The sequence below is a fragment of the Camelus bactrianus genome, chromosome 6 (assembly GCF_048773025.1).
Source record: "Camelus bactrianus isolate YW-2024 breed Bactrian camel chromosome 6, ASM4877302v1, whole genome shotgun sequence".
Taxonomy (NCBI): Eukaryota; Metazoa; Chordata; class Mammalia; order Artiodactyla; family Camelidae; genus Camelus; species Camelus bactrianus.
The window spans coordinates 39,782,598-39,807,184 of record NC_133544.1 but is presented as its reverse complement, the minus strand read 5'-3'; the positions used below and the strand labels follow the sequence as shown (position 1 = coordinate 39,807,184).

Below are 24,587 nucleotides of genomic sequence, written 5' to 3'. Positions count from 1 at the left end.
TCCTCCCACTTCCCCTCTTCTCAAGGTGAGCTCTCTTTGCCCACCACCTCAGCCATTTCATTTTTTCTGTGAATTAATCTACCACTCCAGACCTCAGCATAGCTCAGCTCTGATGATCATGTGCTTTCTACTCCCCAAAGATATTTTGTTTAGTATAATTTCTCCCCTAGAAAGGATTCTGCATTAACTCAAACTAACATTTTCCCTCTACTAATATTATCTCAAAATCCCAAAGCTTTCTCAACCAACTTCTAGCTATTTGTTGAAGTTCTGTATCATTTAATATCCATGGGAAAGCTTGGTCCACAAAGGAAACTCTTAACCAAAAATGTATAGATTGAGTTTATCATGTTAAAAGATAAACTAAGGCATATTAAATTCTCAGGTTTACTTGAGCAAAAATCAGTCCGAGTTGGGCGGCCTTAAAACCGGAATTGGTTTGGAGTGTTCCACAGAAAGGAGCAAGTGAAAAGAAAAGACACAGAAGCAAAGCTAGGAAGCCATCTGATTGGCTGTAGCTTAAGCAGCTGGGAAAGCCTTATTTGGGAAAGCCTAACCTGCCATTTGTGATTGGTTGTTCTTAGGTTTTGATTTCTTAACCTTGAGGCATTTACAGGCTTAGGATTTGGCTTCTTGTTTAACTAATTTAACAATCCAAAGCAATTTTTCCACACTCCATCTGCTTCCTGTTTAACTAATGGCTTCCTGTTTGACTAATTTAACAATCCAAAGCAATTTTTCCACACTCCATCTGCACAGTACAAATTGCTTTTCTAAATCTAAGAAATATAAGGAATATAATATACCCATCATGTCCCAGGAAAAATTCTGAGTTAATTTTAAGTCCTATTCAGGTATCCAACATTTATTTTCTTGATGAAACCCAGAGATGAAAATGTTAGAATTTTAGGCTGGTAGGGAGGTATTTTTGAGCAAGAACCCCACAGTGCCCCCTAGTTTCCAATATAAGAAGTGCCCCTGACCCTCAGCCTCTGAATAGATCTGTCTTTGGCTTCTGCGAACTGCAAAAGAGGTGTAGGGGAGATGGAACTGGAGAAAGGGGTGTATCCTAGCAACAGCTGTAAGCCCTGGGTCTGGGGAAATAGCATCAGGTGAGTCGGTGTATTTACACAGTTGAGGAGAATCTAAAAGGAAAATTGTATAAACTTTCCTCTCCAAGGCTACCTCAATTTCCTTCTCTTAACTCCCTGGTTTTACTTGACCTGTTTCTTCTTTTGGCTTCTTCCACACCTGCCAAAGTCAACTCTTCTTACTTGTATCATATACATAATATTAATTATTATTTAAATAAATGAAAATTATTTCCAAACTGATAAGAAGATATATATATATCTTTTTATTGAAATCTACACAGAATTATATAAAAGTAGGCAGTTGTAAAATGTGTGAATCCATTTGGGAGATCTAGTTTAATTGAAAGATCAGTGAGACTTTCCAGAATGTTAATGTGATAGGCACATGTGTTTAAAAAGTATATTCCAATCTTCAGTTATTCAAATACCATCTGGCTGTCATGATTGTCCCTATTTCTGAGGATATTTTAAAAGCTCCAGGTTCTACCCCATACAACCAAAATTTCGAGGGGAGTACAAAAATGTTCCCAGCCTTGTATGTTATAATCACCAAACTTAAATAGATTCAAACCATCAAAGACAATAGGCCCTTTTATGGCCAGGCTGGGAAATAGTGTCCAACTGAACAAGGATGAGACAGAGATCAACAAATCAGAGATCAGAAAGCAGAGATACTCAACCCTCACCCCAGATCCCTTCACCACACTTGCTCAAGGTAAGGGAGAGCCACAGCTAAGCACCAGTCTAAAACAGACTTTACAGGAAAATCTGTGAAAGAACAGGGATCCTTTGTGAAGAGCATCTGAAAGGCACTGGTTCTAATTTTGGCAGTGGTGTAGAGAAAGAAAACAGTTTGTCATTGTTGGGGAGGGAGAAATTTTCCTCTACCCTTATAGGTTCTTATGGCTGTTCTAAGAATAAAATGGACATGAGGTGATTAATAGGAGAAAATTAAACAAAATTTTATTAGCATGTATACATGGGAGAGACCCAGAAAAACTGAGTAACTCACCAGAATGGCTGAAACTCTCATCTTAAATACCATCTTCAGCTAAAGATAAGAGAGGATGTTGGGGTGTTGGGGGGTAGTGTTTTGGGATTTCAAAGGAGAGTCCAGTTACTAGCAAGTTTTTTTTCTAGGAGATAGAGGTGCCCCCTATGACCTCGGTTGGCTCTGTAAGACCCAGAATTGACAACCATGAGCCCAGATGCTCACCCTGACACTGTCTTTCAGACATCATTTGTCTACTACCTACCACCTTGCCCCAAAACCCCCACATCAAGCCAAATTCCAGTAAGATGCACACCAATTTCCATACTGTCAATGTCTACCAGTTCTTTTGTCAATAGTGATCTTCTTGTGACAGCTATCCTCACCTACCTCCCCTCTGCAACTGCCCTGCTCAGCCTTGAACACAAGGAAGTCATTCACCTCAGGCATCCCCTTATCTTCCCTGATACACGGCCCCAGGTACCCTGCAAAAGGGCGGTGCAGAATGAGAGAATGACTAACTCTAATGACTTTTGCTAGTTAAGTGGCTCTCAGTTATTTGCTTTCATCAAAATTGAAGGAGGACCTAATCATGTTGTCAGTCAATAGATCACTTAAGATAATTTGTGATACATCATTATGTAATTTTTCATGTATAAGTTGGAGGCAAGTCAAATTATCTAGTTGTCATTAAAACCGAACTCTTGCTATTCCCATCTCTTCAGTGTTTATAAAGACAGAAATTGGAATGGAATGGATCCTGAATCTTATCTTATTATAGCAATAAATAGTATCCATCCATGGCTACATGAACTAATGCAAAGGTGGGGAACCAATTTGTCATTAAGAACAGATTTCCAATAAAATTCTAATGTTAATATTTGTCACATTTTGTGACATATGTATTTTATTGTGATACATTATATAACAGAAACATAACACAATCCAGAATAACTTGAAAAACATTAGAGCATTATGGTCACAGGCAATATTTTGTTAATTTAAATTTATAAATTCTTTTTGCACAGAGGCTTGACAGTGACAATCAATAAGAGACTTTCATATATGAATGCTTAGGTTTTAAAAATTTAATTTTATTAATTTTATGCAAGTTGTTTTTTTCTTTTATGGAGGCACTGGGGATTGAATCCAGGACTTTAGCATGTGCTGTACTACTGAGCTGTAACCACCCCCCTCAAATATAAATGTTGCATAAAGTTCAGAAGAGGGAAGAGAAATGGAAACACAAGTTTAAGAGAAAAAAATGAAGAAAAAGAAGGGCTTTTTCAATAATTTGTATAGCTGGATGGTGGTAGCAAAGTACTGGAGTGGTTACCTTCCATTGACTACTCTCAGAATGCTGTTGTGGTTCTGTTTTAAAGTCTGTGTTTAAAATACACTGCAGACATAACCTTCACAACTATTTAATCTCATAAAACTTTAAGTAATCGATCTAACAATGTGTGTGTGAGGCAGAGGAAGCCAGAGGGACACATTGATTTCTGAAATTCTTTTGGAGATACTTGAGCAAAAATGCTTGGTGACAACCACTGTCGGGTTTGAAAGCTTAAATGGCAGAATGTAACCTCACTTCCCCTTAACCTCTGCTGTGCAGTGTGGTAGCCTCTAGGCAATGTGGCTATGAACAGCTGAAATAGGGTTAGTCCAAATAAGAAATAAATGCTGTAAGTGTAAAATGCATAACAGGTTTTAAAAGATGTAAAATATCTCATCGATGATTTTTATCTTGATTACATGTTGAAATAATAATATTTTGGATATATTGGGTTGAATAAAATATATCATTAAAATTAGTGTCACCTCTTTCTATTTTAATGTGGCTACTCAAAAGATTTAAATTACATAGGTGGCTTGCACTGGTGGCTCGTGTGATATTTCTATTGAAGAGCTCTGTGCCTGGACAAATGTTTTCTACATCTCAGGCATTCCCGGAGCCCTTCACAATTTTTGCAATATCTGCTATTACTGGTGGTATTAGTACTATTCACTTAATATTGACTCACATTTTTACTTAAAGTTATTTTTAAAGGAAGGTATTTATCATGGGCTTATAAGCTCCAATTGTCAATGCACAGTAAGTAAGTATATAACCCTTAAAATAAATGCTTGTGTCTCAGTGTACCTCTGAAATCATTCTGTGCTGCAGTGGTGAAAGACCCACATGCATTGGGACTCTCTGCCTTGGCCCAAGGAAGAATTTGGGGGGATTTCCCCAGGTGGTCAGAGCTCTAGGCCCACTCCTGACCAGCGCTATTCCTGGCCACCTAAAGGCTGGCCACTAGGAGCTGCAGCCTTGGAGGCGGCAGTGAGGCAGAGTGGGATCTGAGCTTCAGAGGAGGGATGGAGCTGCCTTGCCTTAGGGGGACATAGTCAGTTTGGACAATGAGCATCTCAGTGGCCATCAAATGGACTGAATAATAAAGACCTTTCTCTGTTTTCCATATTCCCCCAAATAGCCCCCCGACAACTCCCCGTTGGGGTGGAGTCTTCCAAGGAAACAATGCCCCACCTTGACAAATAGGGGTTGAAGTCAGGTTAAATTTGATTTAGAAAACAATGTGACTTCTGCCTCCAGGATTGTGAAATAAAATTCCCCTAGACATCTCTCTGCCATGGGTACATTTTCACTCTATGTAGATGAAACTTAGTGGCCTAAGGGACTCCCCCAAGGTCATACAGCTAGCAAGTGACACCTAGCTGGCTCCAACCTTGGAAGCTTTGCTATTCCCATTTGCTCCCATTTTGCAATAGGCTCTGTGGACACACAGATGTGGTCCTTTCCGCTACACATTTGAAATCTAATTGGGACCCAAAATGTCTTCCCCTAGTATTACAGGAAAACATCAGAAAAAAATTTCACTGGCAAACATACATCCAATTCAATTTCCATAAGCAAAATTTAAAGCCATATCCAAAATCCTTTTGGCCCCACAAAGAAATTTCTTGTTGTTTATTTTAATATCTTCCTCTGACCACAAGGAAAATGATCATTTGGCAGCTATGGTGAAAATAGTCCAGGCTGAAGTCTGACAGACCTGGATACCAAATCCTAACCCTGCCCTTTACTGCGTGACTTTAGGGAGATACTTAATCTCTCTAGGCTGCAATCTCCTCCCTTTCAAAAAGGGAAAAGTTGTTTTGAGAATTAGAAATAAGGTATGCAAAGGACCTTGCAAAAGTATCATCAGTAATAATTATTAAGATGATTATAGCAAATAATCATTCCTTACTCTTCTTTTTCCTCAATCTTCCATCAGCTTTAATACAAAATAAGACCAAGCCTTTCCTCTTGCTAAGAAAAAAAAAAAGCTTAAATGGCATTTGTGTACCTGCACCTGTTTATTCACTTACTTAGCATCACCATTTCCTAGGAATCAATAAGATTATTTGCCCCTGGACATAGTTTCCTGGCAACACACATCTTGAACCAATTCAGGTGAATTTCCTCTGTCATTATGATCACCTGGCTCCTGCATCAAGCAGCTCCTTGCAACCTTCCATAAATATTAGAATTATGCTGGCTAGAGGGAAATGAGAAAAGGTTACGTTTATACACTTTCTCTTGGGATTTTACAATACTGAGCAAAGACCTATCAGCTGACGCACTCCCCACCCCCTCACCCAGTCTCTTTGAAAGCAGTTGGCTGGGTCTTTTTGTGCCAACAGAGCAGAACAGATTCCCAGGGTTTTCTGACCAGAAGGAAAAGGAGTAATCTTTCAGTAAATCCTCAACAACTATTGCTGATGATCAGGAGAGAACCAGGCAGTAATCTGATTTTCCTGCACAAGGGTCCACTCTGACATTTTCTCTTACTCTCCACTGGGAGCAGGCTGGCAAGTATGTTTAAGGCAAAACAACAGTCAAGTTATTGCCAAACCATTTAGCAAATAATATATGAATTTTCCATGTTTTAAGTGTAAATATTCTTCACTTTAAATTCCCTTTGTTCTTCCAAGTCTGATTTTTAAAAAACATTTTATGTTGTTTGAATCCCTGCAGGCAAGACATTTACCTTGATATTCATTAAGAAGGTTTTTGTGATTGCTAAGCAAACATAAGCTATTTTAAATAATGGTATACAGGTTTTTATTTGAAAAATAATGATGACAATTATTTTTGATAGGATTAAAATATCCCATAATCTCACCACAATGTTATCAGTTTGTTATATTTCTTTAATAGTTTTCCTGTTTATGAATGGTTGTTTTATTTTATATTGTTATATTCCATTGGAATAATTTGCCACTCAATGTATGTTTTAAAATACATATCTATGTACACACACACGTTTATAATTAATCAAAGTGATACATAGTCTAAAAACCAAATAGAAAAGACCTTATGATGTGGAAGGCCACAGTTCCACCCTCAGCTCTGCTCCTCAGAGGCAATATCTTTTAAGCAATCCTTTTTGCTTGGGTTCTTCTCAAACCTACATATCTCAAATTAACATGCTTCTACTGCTGTTTTTTTATAAATCAACTTTGGACATTTTAAATTCCTACCACGTATGACAACAATTTAGCCTGTTTATTCCCTCTCTCCCATAGTGATATCATGATTCTCAGTTCTTACAACAGTCACCTCTGCATCTTCAATTAACATACTTAAGTCTCAACTTTTGCTCCAGCCACCAAAGAAAACGAACTGACCTCCCACTTGGTAAGCAGAGGATGTTAGCATTTTAATTCCTTATCCTCCTCCCTTCATCTAAAGGCTGTGCCTTGACTTTTACACTGTAATTCATAACATTTTCATTCTGTTCCATAAGCACCATATAAATGTCTACAATTTGTCTGTGAGTTCATCTTACAAGTTGGAAAACTAATAAAAATTTACATTTCCATGACGATGTGACTGTGGGTCACTGCAGAGCAGTGTGCTAGGAGTCCTCCACAAGACTGGATCATGACCACCTGTCACTTAGTGAAGAATGTTCCAGTGTCAAACTGAAATGGGGATTCTACCTTTTACCTCCACCAAATCTCTGAACCGTATCTTTGTGATTTTCCAACTCCTGGCCGCCACCTGTTCCGTAGTTGTCCTGGCATCTGTGTTGTGCTTCTGGCTTACCCCTTCCTTCTCAGTCTTTGTGAACATGCAGGACCCCCTCCCCATGCCCTACACTCCACCCTCCAAATATTAGAACAGGCTGCTCTGGTTCTTCCTAGGAAATTTGTTCACTCTTTAGAGCAGCCTTCTGTTTTAATTAGTTGCCAAGATGGGGTGCAATCCTACTAGCTGTCTTCCCTTTACCTGTCTGGACCCTGTGGGAATGGGTTCAACCCTTAAAATACAGACTTACACTTAACCTCCTTGGTTTCAGCCCCACGTGTCACTCCTGCCTGGATCTGAAGCCTCTCTCAGGTTCCACAGGGCAGACTGCCTCTCCCCAGCCGTAGCCCCTCCTTACGCATTCTCCCTTGCTACTTACTCAACGTGTGGCCCACCAACCAGAACAACCTCAGTGGCATCACCTGGGAGATTTTAGAAATCCAGAACCTCATGTCCCATCCTAGACCAATTGAATCATAATCTACAGTTTAAAGAGATCCCTTGGTGATTAGTAGGCCAATTAAGAAAAGAGCTGGTCTAGATTATAGTTTTCCTGCCTTGCTTCATTGGGCATCCTGTTTTTTTTTTTTTTTTTTTTTTGTCCTCCTAAATTCATTGAATTCTCTCATGCCTGGATATCCTTCATCCCTTTCATCATCAATTTTGTGGCTTTATTAACTTTTTGTTTTCATTTTTTCCTATTATTTAATGGGATCTCTAGAGGCAAAGGAAAAACCTTTTGCATGGTTTTGTGACAGCAAGCAAGCAATGTGACAGTTTTCAGACACGTTTTAAAACACTAGAGTAATAGAAAAATTTGCCATGTTTTTGTTTTGTTTGCTTGTTTGTGTTTTATAGCTATCCTTTCAATAAGAATGCAGATGGGAGAGGGGATGACAGCTGTTTATGATATTGATGAAATAATTCCTCACGTGGGAGTCTCCTGATGCCCTTTGGTTATGTAACTGAGCAAGGGCTCTTGTGCCCGCAGCACAGAACACCAAACTCTGACAGCAGGTGTTGGCAACGAATTAAGGGTTTATCGCAGGGCGCCAAGCAAGGGAGTGGGAGACAAGCTTCATATCCACTGCAATTTGGTGTTTGAGTTAGGGGGTTTTAAATGGGAAGAACAAAGAGGCTGGGGTTAATCATTGTCTTGTGACATTTCCTAATTGTAGTTTCAACAGTCAGGATACCTAAGGTTTAGAGTCTCTGGTCTAGTGGTCCATGCCCCAGGGGTCTGTTAGCTCATCCTGCCCTGGAGAAACAGCCTGAGTCTGTACATTAGCAATGAGTAATTGACAACAGCAATTTCACAACATTAATGATGTTTTCAGCAACAGCAATTTTAGTCCTCTGACTCTGGTTAATTAGTCTTCAGTTAGGACAGGATTGAGGCCAGAGGGGACAAGACAGGGAATAAAGTTTTGGATAGAGAGGTTAATCATAAACTTATCAGGGGAACTCAGTTTCAGTTGATCACTTAACACCTGGAAAACTCAGATATGCTGCTGCCTGTAAGACTGATGGCCACCATGCTGCCAGAAAGTACCAGCACTATAAAAGCAAATTGGAAATTACAATAAAGACAAAGGGAATGGAAGAGTTTAGCAGTGACGTGCAAAGCCATGTTTCTTTGTTGTTCTGGGTTTATTTTTATTTTTAGCATCACAACTGCTACTGTACATTTGTTCCCACCAGTCATCCAAGTATTTGTGGAAATTAACTACAATGTTATGAATGTTTCACAGATGGATGAACAAAAGCTGATGAGAAAACAAACTGGTTTTGATCTTTTCACCATTTGTGGGAATCTGAATTTTATCTGGCTGAAATAAATATTTTCAATCAGGAACTGTACCATGTAGCTTTTCCCCCCACCCCCTCCTGCCAGAAACAGAATACCCAACTAAAAGTGGCTTGAACTGGTGGTTCTCAAAATTGGCTGCACATTGGAATCACTTGGGAAACCTGATTCCTACCTGGTGAGATCTGATTTCATTGGTCTGGTTGTGACCTGGGCATTGAGAGGGATTCTCAAACACAGCTAAGCTTGAGACCCACCTGCTTAAACAATGCAGACAACTATTATTTCACTTAACCAGACTCCTGGAAATGGTATCGTAGGCACAGCTTGGGGTCTCAACAATGTCATCAAGGACCCAGGCTCTTCCCGACATTCCCCTTAGTCCTTCTCATCATGCTGTCAACGATGGACCTCAGACACAGAAGACTGCTGTAGCTCTGAGCACAACGTGTTCAAACGCAGCAGGAAAAGTGAAGCCCAAACCACCTCCTCCTCTTGTCTTTCTTTTTCAGGGAGGAAGACTTTCTAAGAAGCACCCTCAAGAGATTTCTCCTTTTTTCATTGACTAACATACAGACACCTGAAGACCAACTGCTGAGGAAGAAGGGCTTACATCCATCGTTGTTACAAAAAAAAAATGAGGGTTCCATTAAACTAAGTAAAAAGATGGGAAGGCTGTTAGGTGGGCAACCAACAATGTCTGTCTCTGTAACCTTGTTACTACCTAAAGCAAATTAGTTGTAATTCACCATTAACTTGTGGAATACCATCAGGCTCCACTGGACCTGATATTAGTTTTTTAATTTTCTTTTGGAGCAGTTCTAATTATTTGTAAGGAGTAGTATTTTATGATTTTTTCTTCTTTCTTAGAGGTCTTCCAAAGAACAAAGAGAAAATTTAATTTAAAAAATTGGAATAAAATTTATTCTATCTTGGTGATCACAACATAGGCAATTGATACTTTTTTTTTTAACATTTTTTATTGATTTATCATCATTTTACAATGTTGTGTCAAATTCCAGTGTTCAGCACAATTTTTCAGTTATTCATGGACATATACACACTCATTGTCACATTTTTTTCTCTGTGAGTTATCATAACATTTTGTGTATATTTCCCTGTGCTATACAGTATAATCTTGTTTATCTATTCTACAATTTTGAAATCCCAGTCTATCCCTTCCCACCCTCCACCCCCCTGGCAACCACAAGTCTGTATTCTCTGTCTATGAGTCTATTTCTGTCCTGTATTTATGCTTTGTTTTTGTTTGTTTGTTTGTTTGTTTTTTAGATTCCACATATGAGCGATCTCATATGGTATTTTTCTTTCTCTTTCTGGCTTACTTCACTTAGAATGACATTCTCCAGGAGCATCCATGTTGCTGCAAATGGCATTATGTTGTCGGTTTTTATGGCTGAGTAGTATTCCATTGTATAAATATACCACCTCTTCTTTATCCAGTCACCTGTTGATGGACATTTAGGCTGTTTCCATGTTTTGGCTATTGTAAATAGTGCTGCTATGAACATTGGGGTGCAGGTGTCATCCTGAAGTAGATTTCCTTCTGGATACAAGCCCAGGAGTGGGATTCCTGGGTCATATGGTAAGTCTATTCCTAGTCTTTTGAGGAATCTCCACACTGTTTTCCATAGTGGCTGCACCAAACTGCATTCCCACCAGCAGTGTAGGAGGGTTCCCCTTTCTCCACAGCCTCTCCAGCATTTGTCATTTGTGGATTTTTGAATGATGGCCATTCTGACTGGTGTGAGGTGATACCTCATTGTAGTTTTGATTTGCATTTCTCTGATAATTAGTGATATTGAGCATTTTTTCATGTGCTTTTTGATCATTTGTATGTCTTCCTTGGAGAATTGCTTGTTTAGGTCTTCTGCCCATTTTTGGATTGGGTTATTTTTTTCTTATTGAGTCGTATGAGCTGCTTATATATTCTGGAGATCAAGCCTTTGTCGGTTTCACTTGCAAGAATTTTCTCCCATTCCGTAGGTTTTCTTCTTGTTTTACTTCTGGTTTCCTTTGCTGTGCAGAAGCTTGTAAGTTTCACTGGGTCCCATTTGTTTATTCTTGCTTTTATTTCTTCTAGGAGAAAATTTTTGAGATGTATGTTAGATAATGTTTTGCCTATGTTTTCCTCTAGGAGGTTTATTGTATCTTGTCTTATGTTTAAGTCTTTAATCCATTTTGAGTTGATTTTTGTATATGGTGTAAGGGAGTGTTCTAGCTTCATTGTTTTACATGCTGCTGTCCAGTTTTCCCAACACCATTTACTGAAGAGACTGTCTTTATTCCAATGTATATTCTTGCCTCCTTTGTCAAAGATGAGTTGACCAAGTTTGTGGGTTCATTTCTGGGCTCTCTATTCTGTTCCATTGGTCTATATGTCTGTTTTGGTACTAATACCATGCTGTCTTGATGACTGTAGCTCTATAGTATTGTCTGAAGTCTGGGAGAGTTATTCCTCCAGCCTCTTTCTTTCTCTTCAGTAATGCTTTGGCAATTCTAGGTCTTTGATGGTTCCATATGAATTTTATTATGATTTTTTCTAGTTCTGTGAAATATGTCCTGGGGGCAATTGATACTTTTATAAATCTAAGATACATTGTGGGATTTTACTGATCTTATTTTTCTTACTTCATGTTTTGCCATTTTATCATTTAAGGAGTTCTTTTATCATATACTTTCATTTTTTCCCAGCTATATTTTAAAAAGGAATTAAGTTATAAGAAAATGGGGAAATGATGGAATCACCTAAAAGGATGATGCAATGTTAAAAAAAAATTGTTATCCAAAAGTTTTCTTACTGTATTTTCCAAAGTATTGTATCATTCTTCAAGAAGGAATAATAGAAGACAGGAGGGACTATCTTTATAGTTGCTTTAAGATCTCACAGAACAAGCTGAGGATTCAGAATTTTTCCTCTTCCATCCATAATGGCAAAGAAGGAAATTGACAGAGGAAAATGTTTCAAAGTTATTAGATGAATCAGAAGATAAATGCAAAGAGGCAGATAGTAGCGCTTCAAACTCCATTCATGATGGTGGAATTGGTCATATAAATGAATCTCAGATTATGGATTTTCAGATGAAGATATTGTAGATGAATTTTCTCAGACTCAAGAATCAATATGTGACCTATGTATTTCTAAGAACACAAAATAAATGTGGTATTCTCATCCAGTTAGTCATTCAACAGGAAGCATGTCATCATGCAATATTTTGTGACAAGAACTTGAACCATCTTATTTTGCCAAATTCTAGTGAAGTTTTTTTCTTACTATCCCTTTAGCCTTCTGCAAATTAATCATAAAATGACTTACAAAATAGTAATGCATATTTTTCTTGGTACATTGACAAAGATCACTCAGTTGTGAGCTCAGAATCCTTTATTAATGTTTACAAGAGAAACACTGATTGTCTGGTTTAGGAGAGGCACTGTGCCAGGCTCTCACAATACAAAAAACAAAACAAAACAAAACTCAAGTCTGCTCTCAAAGAGCTTATAACTCTGTTAGGGGTCAGGAATGTAAATTCTCTCCCATTGGCTACAAATGCCTTGTGAGAGCTGATTTATTTCCAGTTGCAGGATATCCTCAGGTATGCTCCCCCTCTACAATGTTAACATCTTACACAAAAATAGAAGAATATCAGAACCAAGAAATTGACACTAAAACAATCCATACAACTTATTCAAATTTTACCAGGACAGATTTATTTGTGTGTATGTGTACATACCTCTATGCAACTTTATCACATGTAAGTTCTTGCAAAATCACCACCTTAATCAAGGTACTCAGCTGTATCATCACAAGACTTGCTCCTGTCACCCCTAATAGCCACATCCCTCCCATCCCCGTCTTTAACTCCAGCAACCATAATCTTTTCTCCATCTCTGTATCATTTCATGAATGATATATAAATGAAATCATGCAGTGGAATGGAATCAAAATATGCCCTTGAGCTTGGCTTTCTTTCACTCAGCTTAATTTTCTCAAGGTTAATCCAAATTGTTGCTTGTATCAATAGTTTCTTCCTTTTTACTGCTGAGTAGTATACCATGCATGGTATGAATAACTATAGATTAACTATTTAGCCATTGAGGGACATCTGAGTAGTTGCCAGATTGGGACTATTAAAAATAAAGCTGCTATGAACAGTCATGCACAAGTTCCTGTGTAGAAATGTTTTCATTTCTCTGGGATAAGTGCTTAGGAGGGCAATTGCTGGTCACATAGTAAGTCTCTTCTAGTTTTGAAAGAAACTGCCAAAGTATTTTCTAGAGCGGCTGTACCATTTTACATTCCCATCAGCAGTATGAGTGATCCACCTTCTCGGTATCCTCATTTGCATCTGGTGTTATCACTACTTTTTCATTTTAGCTGTTCTGACAGGTGTGTAGTGATACCTCATTGTAGTTTTAATTTGCATTTCTCTTAACGGCTAGTGCTCTTCAACATCTTTTCAAGTGTTTGCATCTGTATATCCTCTTAATGAAATGTCTGTTTATGTCTTTTTGCTCATTTCTAATTGGATTATATGTTTTGTTTTTAATGCTGAGTTTATGAGTTCTTTACATATTCTAGATATGCCAGCTACTATTTTTAATCAGCGGCTATAACATTACAGGAAGAAATGTCATGAAAAGCCTCTATCTCAATGAACCACATTAATGCTCCTCCCTCTTTAGAAAAACCATCTATATCAATTCCAATCCAGCTGTCTTCAGGGAGGAACACTCTTTGTTGGGGCCAGGTGCCAACCTTGGGCGAACCTATTTGCCATTCATCTGCTCCACACTTCTCTTTAAGAATTAGACAGCCAGCTTGTCACCTTTCTTTCTTTAGAATTTTTGTTATCAGAGCCACAAAAGCAGCTGAGATAATGTTGACCTGACAATTTTTGTTTAATTTTTTCTCCACTTTTCCACTTACGCTAGATGGATTTCCTCTGCTCAGTGATTTCTCTGCTTCCCCACCACTCTAGGTTTTCCCTACTACAGCTGTGGCACTTACTTCTACATGCCTGTGTAGCTCAGTTCCTCAGATGAACCGATTCTGCTCTGTGTCCAAATTCCACATTTCAGGGGGAGAGATGGGATCCCTGAATACTGGAGTCAGCTGTGCACTTCTAGTGCAGCTGTGGCCTGGGGAAGTGATAGCAAGGGCTATGTGGCAGTCTCTGGGGACGTGACCTATGAGATTCTCTGAGAAGGGGGTCTGAGCAGAAAATGGCTGTCACCTTTATTACAAGGACCATAGGGAACAAAAAGTCAGAGGTTAAGGAGGTTAAGTGGTTCCCAGGGCCACACAGCTCCAGTGGTAGAAGCAGAATATACACCCTAAACCTATCAAGCTCCAAACCTTATACTGAATCAACTATGCCCTTGAAAACCTGGGCCTCTTGGTGAGATCGACAAGTCTCCACAATTACAAGAGGTGCATACAATACAAAAGAAAAATATACCAGGAGAAACAGGGGACAGAGACCTAGCAAATGAAATACAGTTTACAATGGAAAGAACAGTAGCACTCTTCTCTTTTTAACAAGTTTTGCAGTAATTTATATTTATGCTGCTATTACTATCCTTGTCATAAAAATATCAGTGTGTTTATGTGCCCTTGGGTGACATGGTTCAGTAACATCCAAAGTTAATTCTATAAAGTAACAGAAAGAAACAGAACGCCACAAACCCCTTTGAACAAGATACATGCTTTTATGCAAGATATTTTAATTTTGCCCTTCAATCAGCATTAACTGGCTTTCTAGTATTAGACCAACATTGTATTCTTGGGATTAAGTCAATGGGTAACTAAATAGTATTTTAAAAAAATACAATGTTGGATCTGGCCTAAAATTTTTATTTAGTTTTCTTCTGTGTTCATGAGTGAGATTGGTTCATAATTTTCTTTCTTAAACTAACCTTGTCAGGTTTCATTATCAGTTATGACAGCTGCTATATTCAATAATTTGTATAAGATTGTAACTTTTACTTGACTGTTGACAGAACATGACTTTATATTCACCCAGCCTGGGATTTTCTTTTAAAGAACTTTAAATATAGACTAATTTTTAAAATTGGTTATAAACTATTTAGATTTTCTATTTCTTTATTTTTTTCTTCCAGTTTTATTGATATAATTGACCCACAGTTCTGTGTAAGTTTAAGGTTTAAAAGAATGATTTGACTTATATACAACATGAAATGATTATCAGAATAAGTTCAGTGAACATCCATTATCTCATATAGGTACAAAATGAAAGAAATAAAAAAATTTTCCATGTGATGAGAACTCAGGATTTATATTCTTGGCTTTCATATATACCATACAACAGTGTTAATTATATTTATCATGTTGTACATTACATCCCTAGTACTTATTAATCTTACAACTGAAAGTTTGTACCTTTTGACCACCTTCATCCAATTTCCCCTTCCCCAACTCCCAACTCTGGTAACCACAAATCTGATCTCTTTTTCTATATTCTGTGTTAGTTCTTGTTATAGAATGGAGTGATTCGGTATTTCTATACATTTCAAAACGATCACCATGAGGGAAGTCTAGTTATGATCTATGGCCAGGGATATTACATAATTATTGACTATACTCTCCACATTATATATTTCACACCCATGACTCACTTATTTTGCAACTGGAAGTCTATACCACAAGTCAGTTTTTTAAATAACAACTTTATAGAGACATAATTCACATACCAACCATTCACCTATTTAAAGTGTACAATTCAGTGGTTTTTAGTAAATTGACAGAGTTGTGCAACCACTGCTGCTATCTAATTCCAGAACATTTTCATCACTCCAAAATGAAATCCTCTACCCATTAGCAGTCACTCACCCTTCCCTCTAAACCCTCTGCTCAAGGCAACCACCAATCTATTTTCTGTCTCTATAGATTCGCCTATTCTGGACATTTCATGGAAATGAAGTCATATAATATATGGTCTTTTCTGACTGGCTTCTTTCACTTAGCATGATGCTTTCACGGTTTGTCCATGTTGTAACATGTATCAGTACTTCATTCTTTTTTATTGCCAAATAATATTCCATTGGGTTTTGTTAATCTATTCATCACTTGTTGAACATTTGGGTTGTTTTTACTTTTTGACTATTATAAATAAGGATGCTCTGAACATTCACGTACAAGTTTTTGTGTGGACATGTTTCATGATGTGATTAACACTATGCTTAACCTTACGAGGAACTGCCAAACCACCATTTTACATCCTTCCAGCAATGTCTGAGGGTACCAATTTTTCCACATCCTCACCAACACTGATTGTTCATGTTTTTCATTAGAGCCATCCTAGTGGGTGTGAAGTGATTTCTCTTTGTGGTTTTGAATTTGCATCTTCCTGATGCCTAAAAATACTGAGTATCTTTTCATGTGCTTATTGGCCATTTGTATATTGTCTTTGGAGAAATGTCTGTTCAGTCATTTGCCCATTTAAAAACTGGGTTATTTGTTGTAAGAGTTGTTTATATAGTCTAGATACAAGTCCTTTACCAGATACTATGATTTGCAAAAAAACTTCCCATTCTGTGGCTTGTTTTTTTCACTTTCTTGATGGTGTTCTCTGAAGCACAAACATTTTAAATTTTGATGATATTGACTTCATAACTCTTCTTGTCTGGTGTTATATCTAAGGAACCATTATTTAATCCAAGGTCACAAAGATTTACGCCTATGTTTTCTTCTAAGAATCTTGTAGTATTTAGCTCTTCCATTTATGTCTTGATCCATTTGGGATTAATTTTTTGTATGGTGTGAGAGGAGTGCAAACTCATTCTTTTGCATGTATCCCAGTTGTCCCAGCACTGTTGGTAGAAAAAGACTATCCTTTGGCCCACTGAATTGTCCCAGTAATCTTGTCAAAAATTAACTGACTGTAAATGTGAGTTTATTTCTGTACTCTCAACTCCATCCCACTGATCTGTAGGTCTGTTCTCATGCCAGTACCATATTGCCTTAATTACTGTAGCTTTGCAGCAAATTTTAAAACTGGGAATTGTGAACTCTCCAACTTGTTCTTTTTCAAGATTATTTTGGCTAGTCTAGGTCCCTTCAATTTCCATATGAACATTAGGATCAATCAGCTCGTCATTTTCTGCAAAGAAGCCAGCTTGGGTTTTGATAGGATTGCACTGAATCTGTAGATCAGTTTGGGGAGTATTGCCAATTTAACATTATTAAGCCTTCTGGTCTCTAAACAGAAGATGTCTTCCCATTTATTTAGGTCTTCTTTTATGTCTTTCAACAATGTTTTGTAGTTCAAAGTATAAGTTTTGTACTTATTTGTTAGATTTACTCCTACGTATTTTAGTCTTTTGATGTCTTGAGTCAGTTTTAACCCTGCTTTTGTCAGTATCTGCTCATTTCATCAGAATTTTCCATTTATTGTCAAAAAGCTATTTACAAGTCTTGACTTGGTCAGTGTTCAACTGGAGAAACAGAACTAGTAGGAGATATATATTGAGATTTTCTGCAAGGAATTGACTCACATGACTGTGGAGGCTGGTAGGTAAGTCTGAAACCCTAAATCCATAGGGTAGGCATCCAGGAAAGGCAGGCTGAAAATCCCAGGCATGAGATGAAACTTCTATCTACTGGTGTAATTTCTACTCCCTCAGGGGAACCTCAGTTCTGCTCTTAAGGCCCTTCAACTGAGTGAATCAGGCCCATACAGATTATCAAGGATAATCTCACTTAATTTAAAGTCAACTGATTATGGACTTTAATACAATCTATAAAATAGCTTCATAGCAACACATGGTTAGTGTTTGACTGAATAACTGGCAACTATAGCCTAGCGAGTTGACATGGAAAACTGACCATAGTAAGCCTTTTATCTTTACAAAATCTGTATCATTTGTAGTTATTAAATACCTTTTCATTCCTAATATCACTTATTTATGTTTTTCTCTTTATATCATGTTTAATCTTGCCAAATACTTTTCTAATTTATTAGTCTTTCAAAGAACCAACTTTTGGGTTTCTGATTCCATTATGTTTATTTTCTACTCCATCAATTTTTGCCCTTTATGACACAGTTCCAGAATAGGCAGAAATTGGTATTAATTACAGGAACACTACCAGCAAAAAGGCCACACTTTAAATTGTAGGCTTGAGTTGTTTTGTTTTCTTTTCTTTATACATCTATGGAGCACGAATTTGGACTGCACACCTATGTAGGGGAAAAAAGCCTAATGATGTACACTAAAACGTTAACAGTGGTTATCTTTGGGTATTAGGGTTGGAGATAATGTCCTACCTCATATTTTCCTATATTAAGAAGTACATACGTCTAGGGAGGGTATAGCTCAGTGGTAGAGTGCTTGCTTAGCATGCACGAGGTTCTGGGTTCAATCCCCGGTAACTTCATTAAAATAAATAAATAAAACAAAGTAAATAAACCTAATTACCACCCCTCCCAAAAAAAGTGAAAAAAAATAAAGCAAAAAAGAGTTCATTAAAAAAGTATATACTTCTAATAATTAAATACAATGCAATATTCTTAACTGATCCTAGGTTGGGTAGAAAAAAGTCTAAAGGGACAAATTTTACTATGAAATATATGTTAGGCAATAATATTCTTTTGTTAAATTTCTTTGGTATAAAATGATATTGTGGTTATATAGAAGACTGTCTCTATTCTTAGGGGATATATTGAAGTATCTAAGGGTGAAGTGTCATGATCCATATTTCAAATGGTTCAGGAAAAACCCTGTTTATAAAGCATTCACAGCAAAATATCAACAGTAAGTCAATCCTGGGGAGGGGGGGCATATAGCTCAGTGGTAGAGTGCATGCCTGGCATGCACGAGGTCCTGGGTTCAGTCCCCAGTACCTCCACCAAAAGTAATAAATAGATAAGCCCAATATTCCCCCCACCAAAAAAAATTAAAATAAGAATAAAATTAAAAAAGGACACAAAATCAATTCTGATAAAGGGTATATATATGTTTGCTGAAGTATTTGAAATTTTCTGTAGGTCTGAAAATTTTCAAAATAAACACCTTGGAAAAATTATATACTCCTAAAATAAAACAGCTGGAAAACAAAAAAGACAATCAGTCACTGATTAAGATGCTTTCTTCATAGATGGGTCTCATCCTTTTGTCTAAAGGGATCTGTTCCATGCTAGTGGCAGTGGCTCACCACAGGCTGCTGCACTGGCAGTGGCTGTAGGATACCACAGTGCCCAGAGTTGGCAGGCACAACCCAGCCCTCACTCACTTGCTCTCTGGGATAATTAGATGATGCCCTCGTGAGTATAAAGCTATAAAATAACTTCCTCTTTGAGAAGCTTTTTCTACTGGAGAATGAAATTAAGCATAAGACAACTTTCTACAGCACATAAGCTCAGAATAGGCAGTTCTACTGATTATCATGATGGTGGCTAATATATTAATTTATTTCCTTTTCCATTTTCCTACATTAAGTTCCAATTCTGTGAAAAAAATTTTTTTTCTTAAACGAAGTTTAATATTATATAGAAAAGAAATGAGGGTGATATTTCTTGTTTCAAAGTTCTGATTTGCAAGTTAAACCCAATCAACACAAAAACCTTCCTTTAACCAAACAAAAGTAGGGAATGAAAAAAACCTTTTGCAAATCCTTGGTATTATCAGGTTGCTGTGGACCTGAAATGTAACACTAAAGGATTATATCAAGTTGAGGAAATAAATCAAAATACATGTCTATAAACATGCTTTCCAAAGTAATAGAAATAAACTTTTACTTCAGGATCTTGAAATCAAAATTAATTCCTATATTACTCAGAATCAAACCTAATGACAAAGTAAGATGAACTAGCCAACAGCATAATAATAGTAGCTGATACTGATATGAACATTACCATGTGCCAGGAACTAAGTACTCTTACCTCATATAATTCTCGTAACAACCCTCTGAAGTAGATACTATTATCATACTCATTTTTCAGATGAGTGGACACAGGCTAGAACTTGCCCAACATTATTCAGCTGGGAGGTATTACAGTGGGTCTTCAAACCTGGGTAGTCTGGTTTTGAAATCTGTGTTCCTAACCACTGTGCTACAATGTCTCTCAATACCAGCTACTAATTAAAAAATCAGAAATGTAATCCTTCCTAACCTTAATTTAACCATCATGAGACAAAGAGTATCCTTCGGCTCCCATACATCTAAATTTTCAACATGTTTTGTTCCTTCCAACCTGTAACTATGAAACTACTCTCAACTTTGAGCCACCTGATTTTACTTTACTACTGCATGCCCACCCGACTTCACCCCTGTAATTTGTCCAAATTAAGTGGATGCATTTGTATTAAGCTCTGCTTAGAATACTAACCAAAAATGTATGAAATACGTAATTAAATCTTGTTTGCTCAAAATAAGAGGAGTTGAACACTTTCCCTTACTCTTCAACTACTCTCTTATCAAGGCTTCGAAGACTTGCTCAGAAAAGCACTGCTGAGGTTGATACCCAGAGTAGCTTACCAGGAGCACACTAGGCGCTAGGCTACAACACTATCAAAACAGCATCTTCAGTTCTTCTCTTGTGTGTGTATAATGTGTAACAGAAACGGGAGGTGAGGGTGGGGGGTGGAAATTATGGTAATAAACATAACATAAAATATATCTTCTAGAAACATTTCCATTTCATGGAAATACAATGTTAAGACTATCAAGCTAAATATGGAAATGTGAAAGTTTTATTTTTAAAAAATCAGGCTACACAAACAACTCAAAGCTATACATGAAGACACTGCCAAAACAAACAAAAGGTCTTATTTGCAAAATTATTTACATGTTTAGGGCCCATATTAAAAAATACATGGTCCCCTAGGTCCAGTACAGACACAGAGAGCAGTCTATGGTAACACACTTGGGAAAAGGACTATTGCAGTACTTCCCAGTACATTATGTAAACCAAATGAGGAAAACCCTAGAAGGCAATTCAACACTCAGAGGTTATAAGACCCTGGCTTTGATGATTTTGAAGGTAAGAAACAAAATCAAACTGGCTTCCAATGGGACATGCCAGTGGCCCCAAGTCAGTGACCACAATCACAATGCTTCTGAATGGCCCTCCATCTGGAGGCAGGGCAATCTGCAAAGATGATAGTTTTTATACATGCCCTGTTCCCTACACCAGGATAATTACTACATTATCTTATAAAGACAAACTGTAGTCTTTAAATGCTTTTAAAAATATGTAATGAGTTTCCTAAAGATTTTTTTAAAAGGCCCAGATTCATCAAAGATGAGTAAAAAAAACTATTACCTTCCTAAGTTCACTCCCTTACTCTATTCCTGCTTAAATGCAAAAGCTGACAGTTTCTGATTCGTAGAAAGATCTAAAGGTTTTTGCTTTTTAGGCAAATTAAGATTCTCCTTTGCCTTTTCTGTCTGGTTTTCAGTTTCACGACTTCTATCCACCACACGTTTTCGCTTCTTTGCTTCAGCTCCATCACTTACAGTTTCTCCTTTGGCCTTTGCAGCCCATGCCTTTGTAAAACATTGGAGAAGAAAAGATTTTTAGGTGATAATGAAGAAATAGGAAGGAAATTATTTCTTTACTTTTGCGGGTAACATTCCTTTATATAAAGCAGCATAATTAGCACTTGAATTGTTAAGCTAATCATTAACTGTTCCCATTTTTAACAAATCTCTTATTACTTAATTACAAGGCATGTTAAAAAATTTACATTCTACTTCTGTACTTCAGTCTAAATTCTGCTTGTAATTAACCATATCAAGTATAAAATACTATAACTGCAGGTAGGTTTTTTAAAAAGAAACCTTTTATTTTGAGACTAGATTATTGTAGATTCACATGCAGTTATAAGAAAAACTACAGAAAGACCCCATGTGCCCTTTACTCAGTTTCCCCCAATGGTTGTACTTCGCAAAATTGTAGTGTACTATTACAACTAGGATATTGACATTGATAAAATCCCCCCTTCTTTACTTCTACGTGTGTGTGAAATTCTATTGGAGGCTGTGTATTTATCATCACATTCAAGGTATATAACAGTTCCATAAGCACAAAAATCCCTCATGTCCCACCCCCTCCCCACACACACATACTTCCTTCCCAGGCCCCAAGCCCTGACAATCAGTACTCTGTTCACCATCCCTATCACTGTCATTTCAGGAATGTTATATACAGTATATATTCCTTTGGGATTGGCTTCTATTCACTAACAAGGTTCACTCATTTCATCTGTCTCTCAAACTTCTTTAATCTGTAACACTTCCTCCACCTCCTACTTTACTCTCTTTCTCATTCATTATTGTTGAAAAGAGACCCTTTGAGCTGTAGAATTTCTTACATTAACAGACTGGATTTAAGAAATGTTCAAGGTTTACACTAAAAATACTGATTATATTTTTAAGTATTCAAAAACGTAATCACAACTTTTGCCAAGTCTCTTCATCTTTTGATGTTTAAGGTCTTATTCATTCAGATGTGATTTTATCTAATTCTTTAGAATTTTTATCCTTTTGTAAATACTTATAAAAAATGAGAAACACAAAGTTGCTAATGAGATTCTAAAGGAGGCTAGAGGTGGTTAGACCAGTTTCCATCTTTCTCATTTGCAATATCTTTGTTCATAAGAATCAGTTTATCAAGGTAAGTATCCACATCACAAGGTGCTGATGCTGCACAATGCCATCCCTGGGGAAGGGAAGTCTGAGGATTTATTGATACACCACACATATTCCTTCCCCTTGCAAAAGAAAGCTGCTCATAGCCTTTCATGTGGCAGAAACTGACACGAGGAGCAACAGGTACAAGCCACCTGTCCTAATTTCCATGTGAAATGCTAGAACAGAACACTAGCTTTTTTCCTCAAAAGCAATATTCTCATTTAGTATTCATTGTGTAAATACACAGCATTTTAAGAAACTCTGCTTACAAGGACCCTAAAGTAGTAGCACAAAAATGTGAATTAGTTTCATTTTTAATTATTAATTTTATTTGCTTTTGATTTATAAGTAACACTTTTTCTAGTGGTATTCCCCTAACTTACTCTATGCTGAAACTTACACAGATGTGAACAGTGTAACTGCCAAAGAATTAACCAACAGCACTAAATAATAATTATTATGTATCTATATGTTCAAAGCTGACATTGTTATATTTTCTCTCCACAAAGAGTTTACCAAAATGTATTCAATTTCCAAAAACAGAGAAAGGCATTTTCTGTAAGAATTTTTAAAACCTGGGAATTCACTAAGCTCTCAGTCTCAGCACAATTATCCTTACCTTCCTCTCTTCAGTTGACAATACTCTAAATCGAACCATTCCTTCTTTTATTATGTCTGCTTCATCTGAAAAGTCAGGATTGTCAGACAAAATATTACTTCTGTTTTCTTCCAGCCACATCTGGAACCCAGTCTTTGGCCTAAAATAGCAATTATGTAAAAAAAAAAATTATACTTAAGACACAGTTTTAAAGTGCTTTATGATTTTTCAGGTTAGTAATTAACCATTAGTCTTTGCCTATCTATATAAAGAGAGACATAATTCATTATATTTGTTAATACCTATAATTACATTATTACTTAAAACTGCCTAGAGGCTGTAGAAGCAACGAACTGAAAAAAATCCTCTGCAAGGTCAATTCAAAGGAATTACTCACATCTTTATTTTCCAAGTGCAGCAACTGTAAACTCTGCACTTTCAACTCTTTATGAATGTTGACAGGCTCAAGATCTCCAACCTTACTTAGCCTCTCTAGCCCAGTAAAATTCTCCCATGTATCCTTGGTAGGCTTTCTCCATTTCCCAAACCAGCTCTTTGAAATCTTCATGACTTCTCTCAAGCTCCTTAGCCATCCTCTCACCCTTACTCTCACAGTTGACCTGGAGTGTGGGTCCTTTCTTGTACCATCATTATGTAAAGCATGGACACAGCACACTTGTCGATTTTACTAGATCTCACTTCTGATACAAATTGTCTTTAGGTCACAAGTGAAGGTTTAAAGCAAACAATATTTACTGAGCACTTTTTTTCTGTACAGCCTGTTGCCGGTATAAAAAATTGAATCTTAAATAAAAATTACACTGTTTAATATCTAAATTTAGAACAAAATAGGAAAAATAAAAACTACAGCTACCCCCTCAAATTAAACTGGTTAACATGAGATACTGGCTAAATGAGACTTTCAATTTAACTGATATATTTTAAATAAATCTAGAATACAAGAGATCAAGAAATTTGGCAACATACTGAGTTGGTTGACAAATAGTATATGGACAAACAGGAACTCTCATACTGCTGGAGGTGTATAAAATGATACAACATCCATGCAGAACAACTGTGCATATCTATCAGAATTACAAGTATACATTAAGTTGAACCATACAGGAATCCATCTTATAGCTATTTGTATATGCAAGAAATGACATTCATATAGTTATTCACTGTACTACTATTTGTACTAGCAAAAGACCAGCATCCATCTTTTGTCCACCAATAAAGAAATAAACAATTATGGCATAGCCATTCAATGGATGTAAAAAGATTAGAGAAACTCTTCATGTGGTAATAAGAAATGATCTGCAAAAGTTGCTAAGTGAAAAAAACAAGGTAC

General features: G+C 36.9%; 2 protein-coding genes across 4 annotated transcripts in view; one reads left to right on the top strand and one right to left on the bottom strand.

The window, feature by feature from the left end:
* SAMD4A (sterile alpha motif domain containing 4A) overlaps positions 1 to 24,587 on the top strand; it is a 352,931-nt gene that overhangs the window by 306,658 nt on the left and 21,686 nt on the right. The window contains exon 16 of one of the 2 annotated variants that reach the window (XR_012507522.1): positions 9,482 to 9,712. The exons of the other annotated variant lie outside the window; for it this stretch is intronic. The gene's annotated coding sequence lies outside the window, so the exon portion shown is untranslated. Of the gene's footprint in view, positions 1 to 9,481; positions 9,713 to 24,587 lie in introns of those variants that run through there. 2 annotated transcript variants of the gene reach the window in all.
* The window catches only part of WDHD1 (WD repeat and HMG-box DNA binding protein 1), a 57,341-nt gene continuing 53,432 nt past the window's right edge, over positions 20,679 to 24,587 (bottom strand). For both annotated transcript variants that reach the window (XM_010962184.3, XM_045522037.2), the window contains 2 exons: positions 23,258 to 23,396; positions 20,679 to 21,492 (listed from right to left, as the gene is read on the bottom strand). In XM_010962184.3, coding sequence (XP_010960486.2) covers positions 21,292 to 21,492; positions 23,258 to 23,396 — 340 coding nt within the window. In that variant the 3' untranslated portion in view covers positions 20,679 to 21,291. The remainder of the gene's footprint in view (positions 21,493 to 23,257; positions 23,397 to 24,587) is intronic.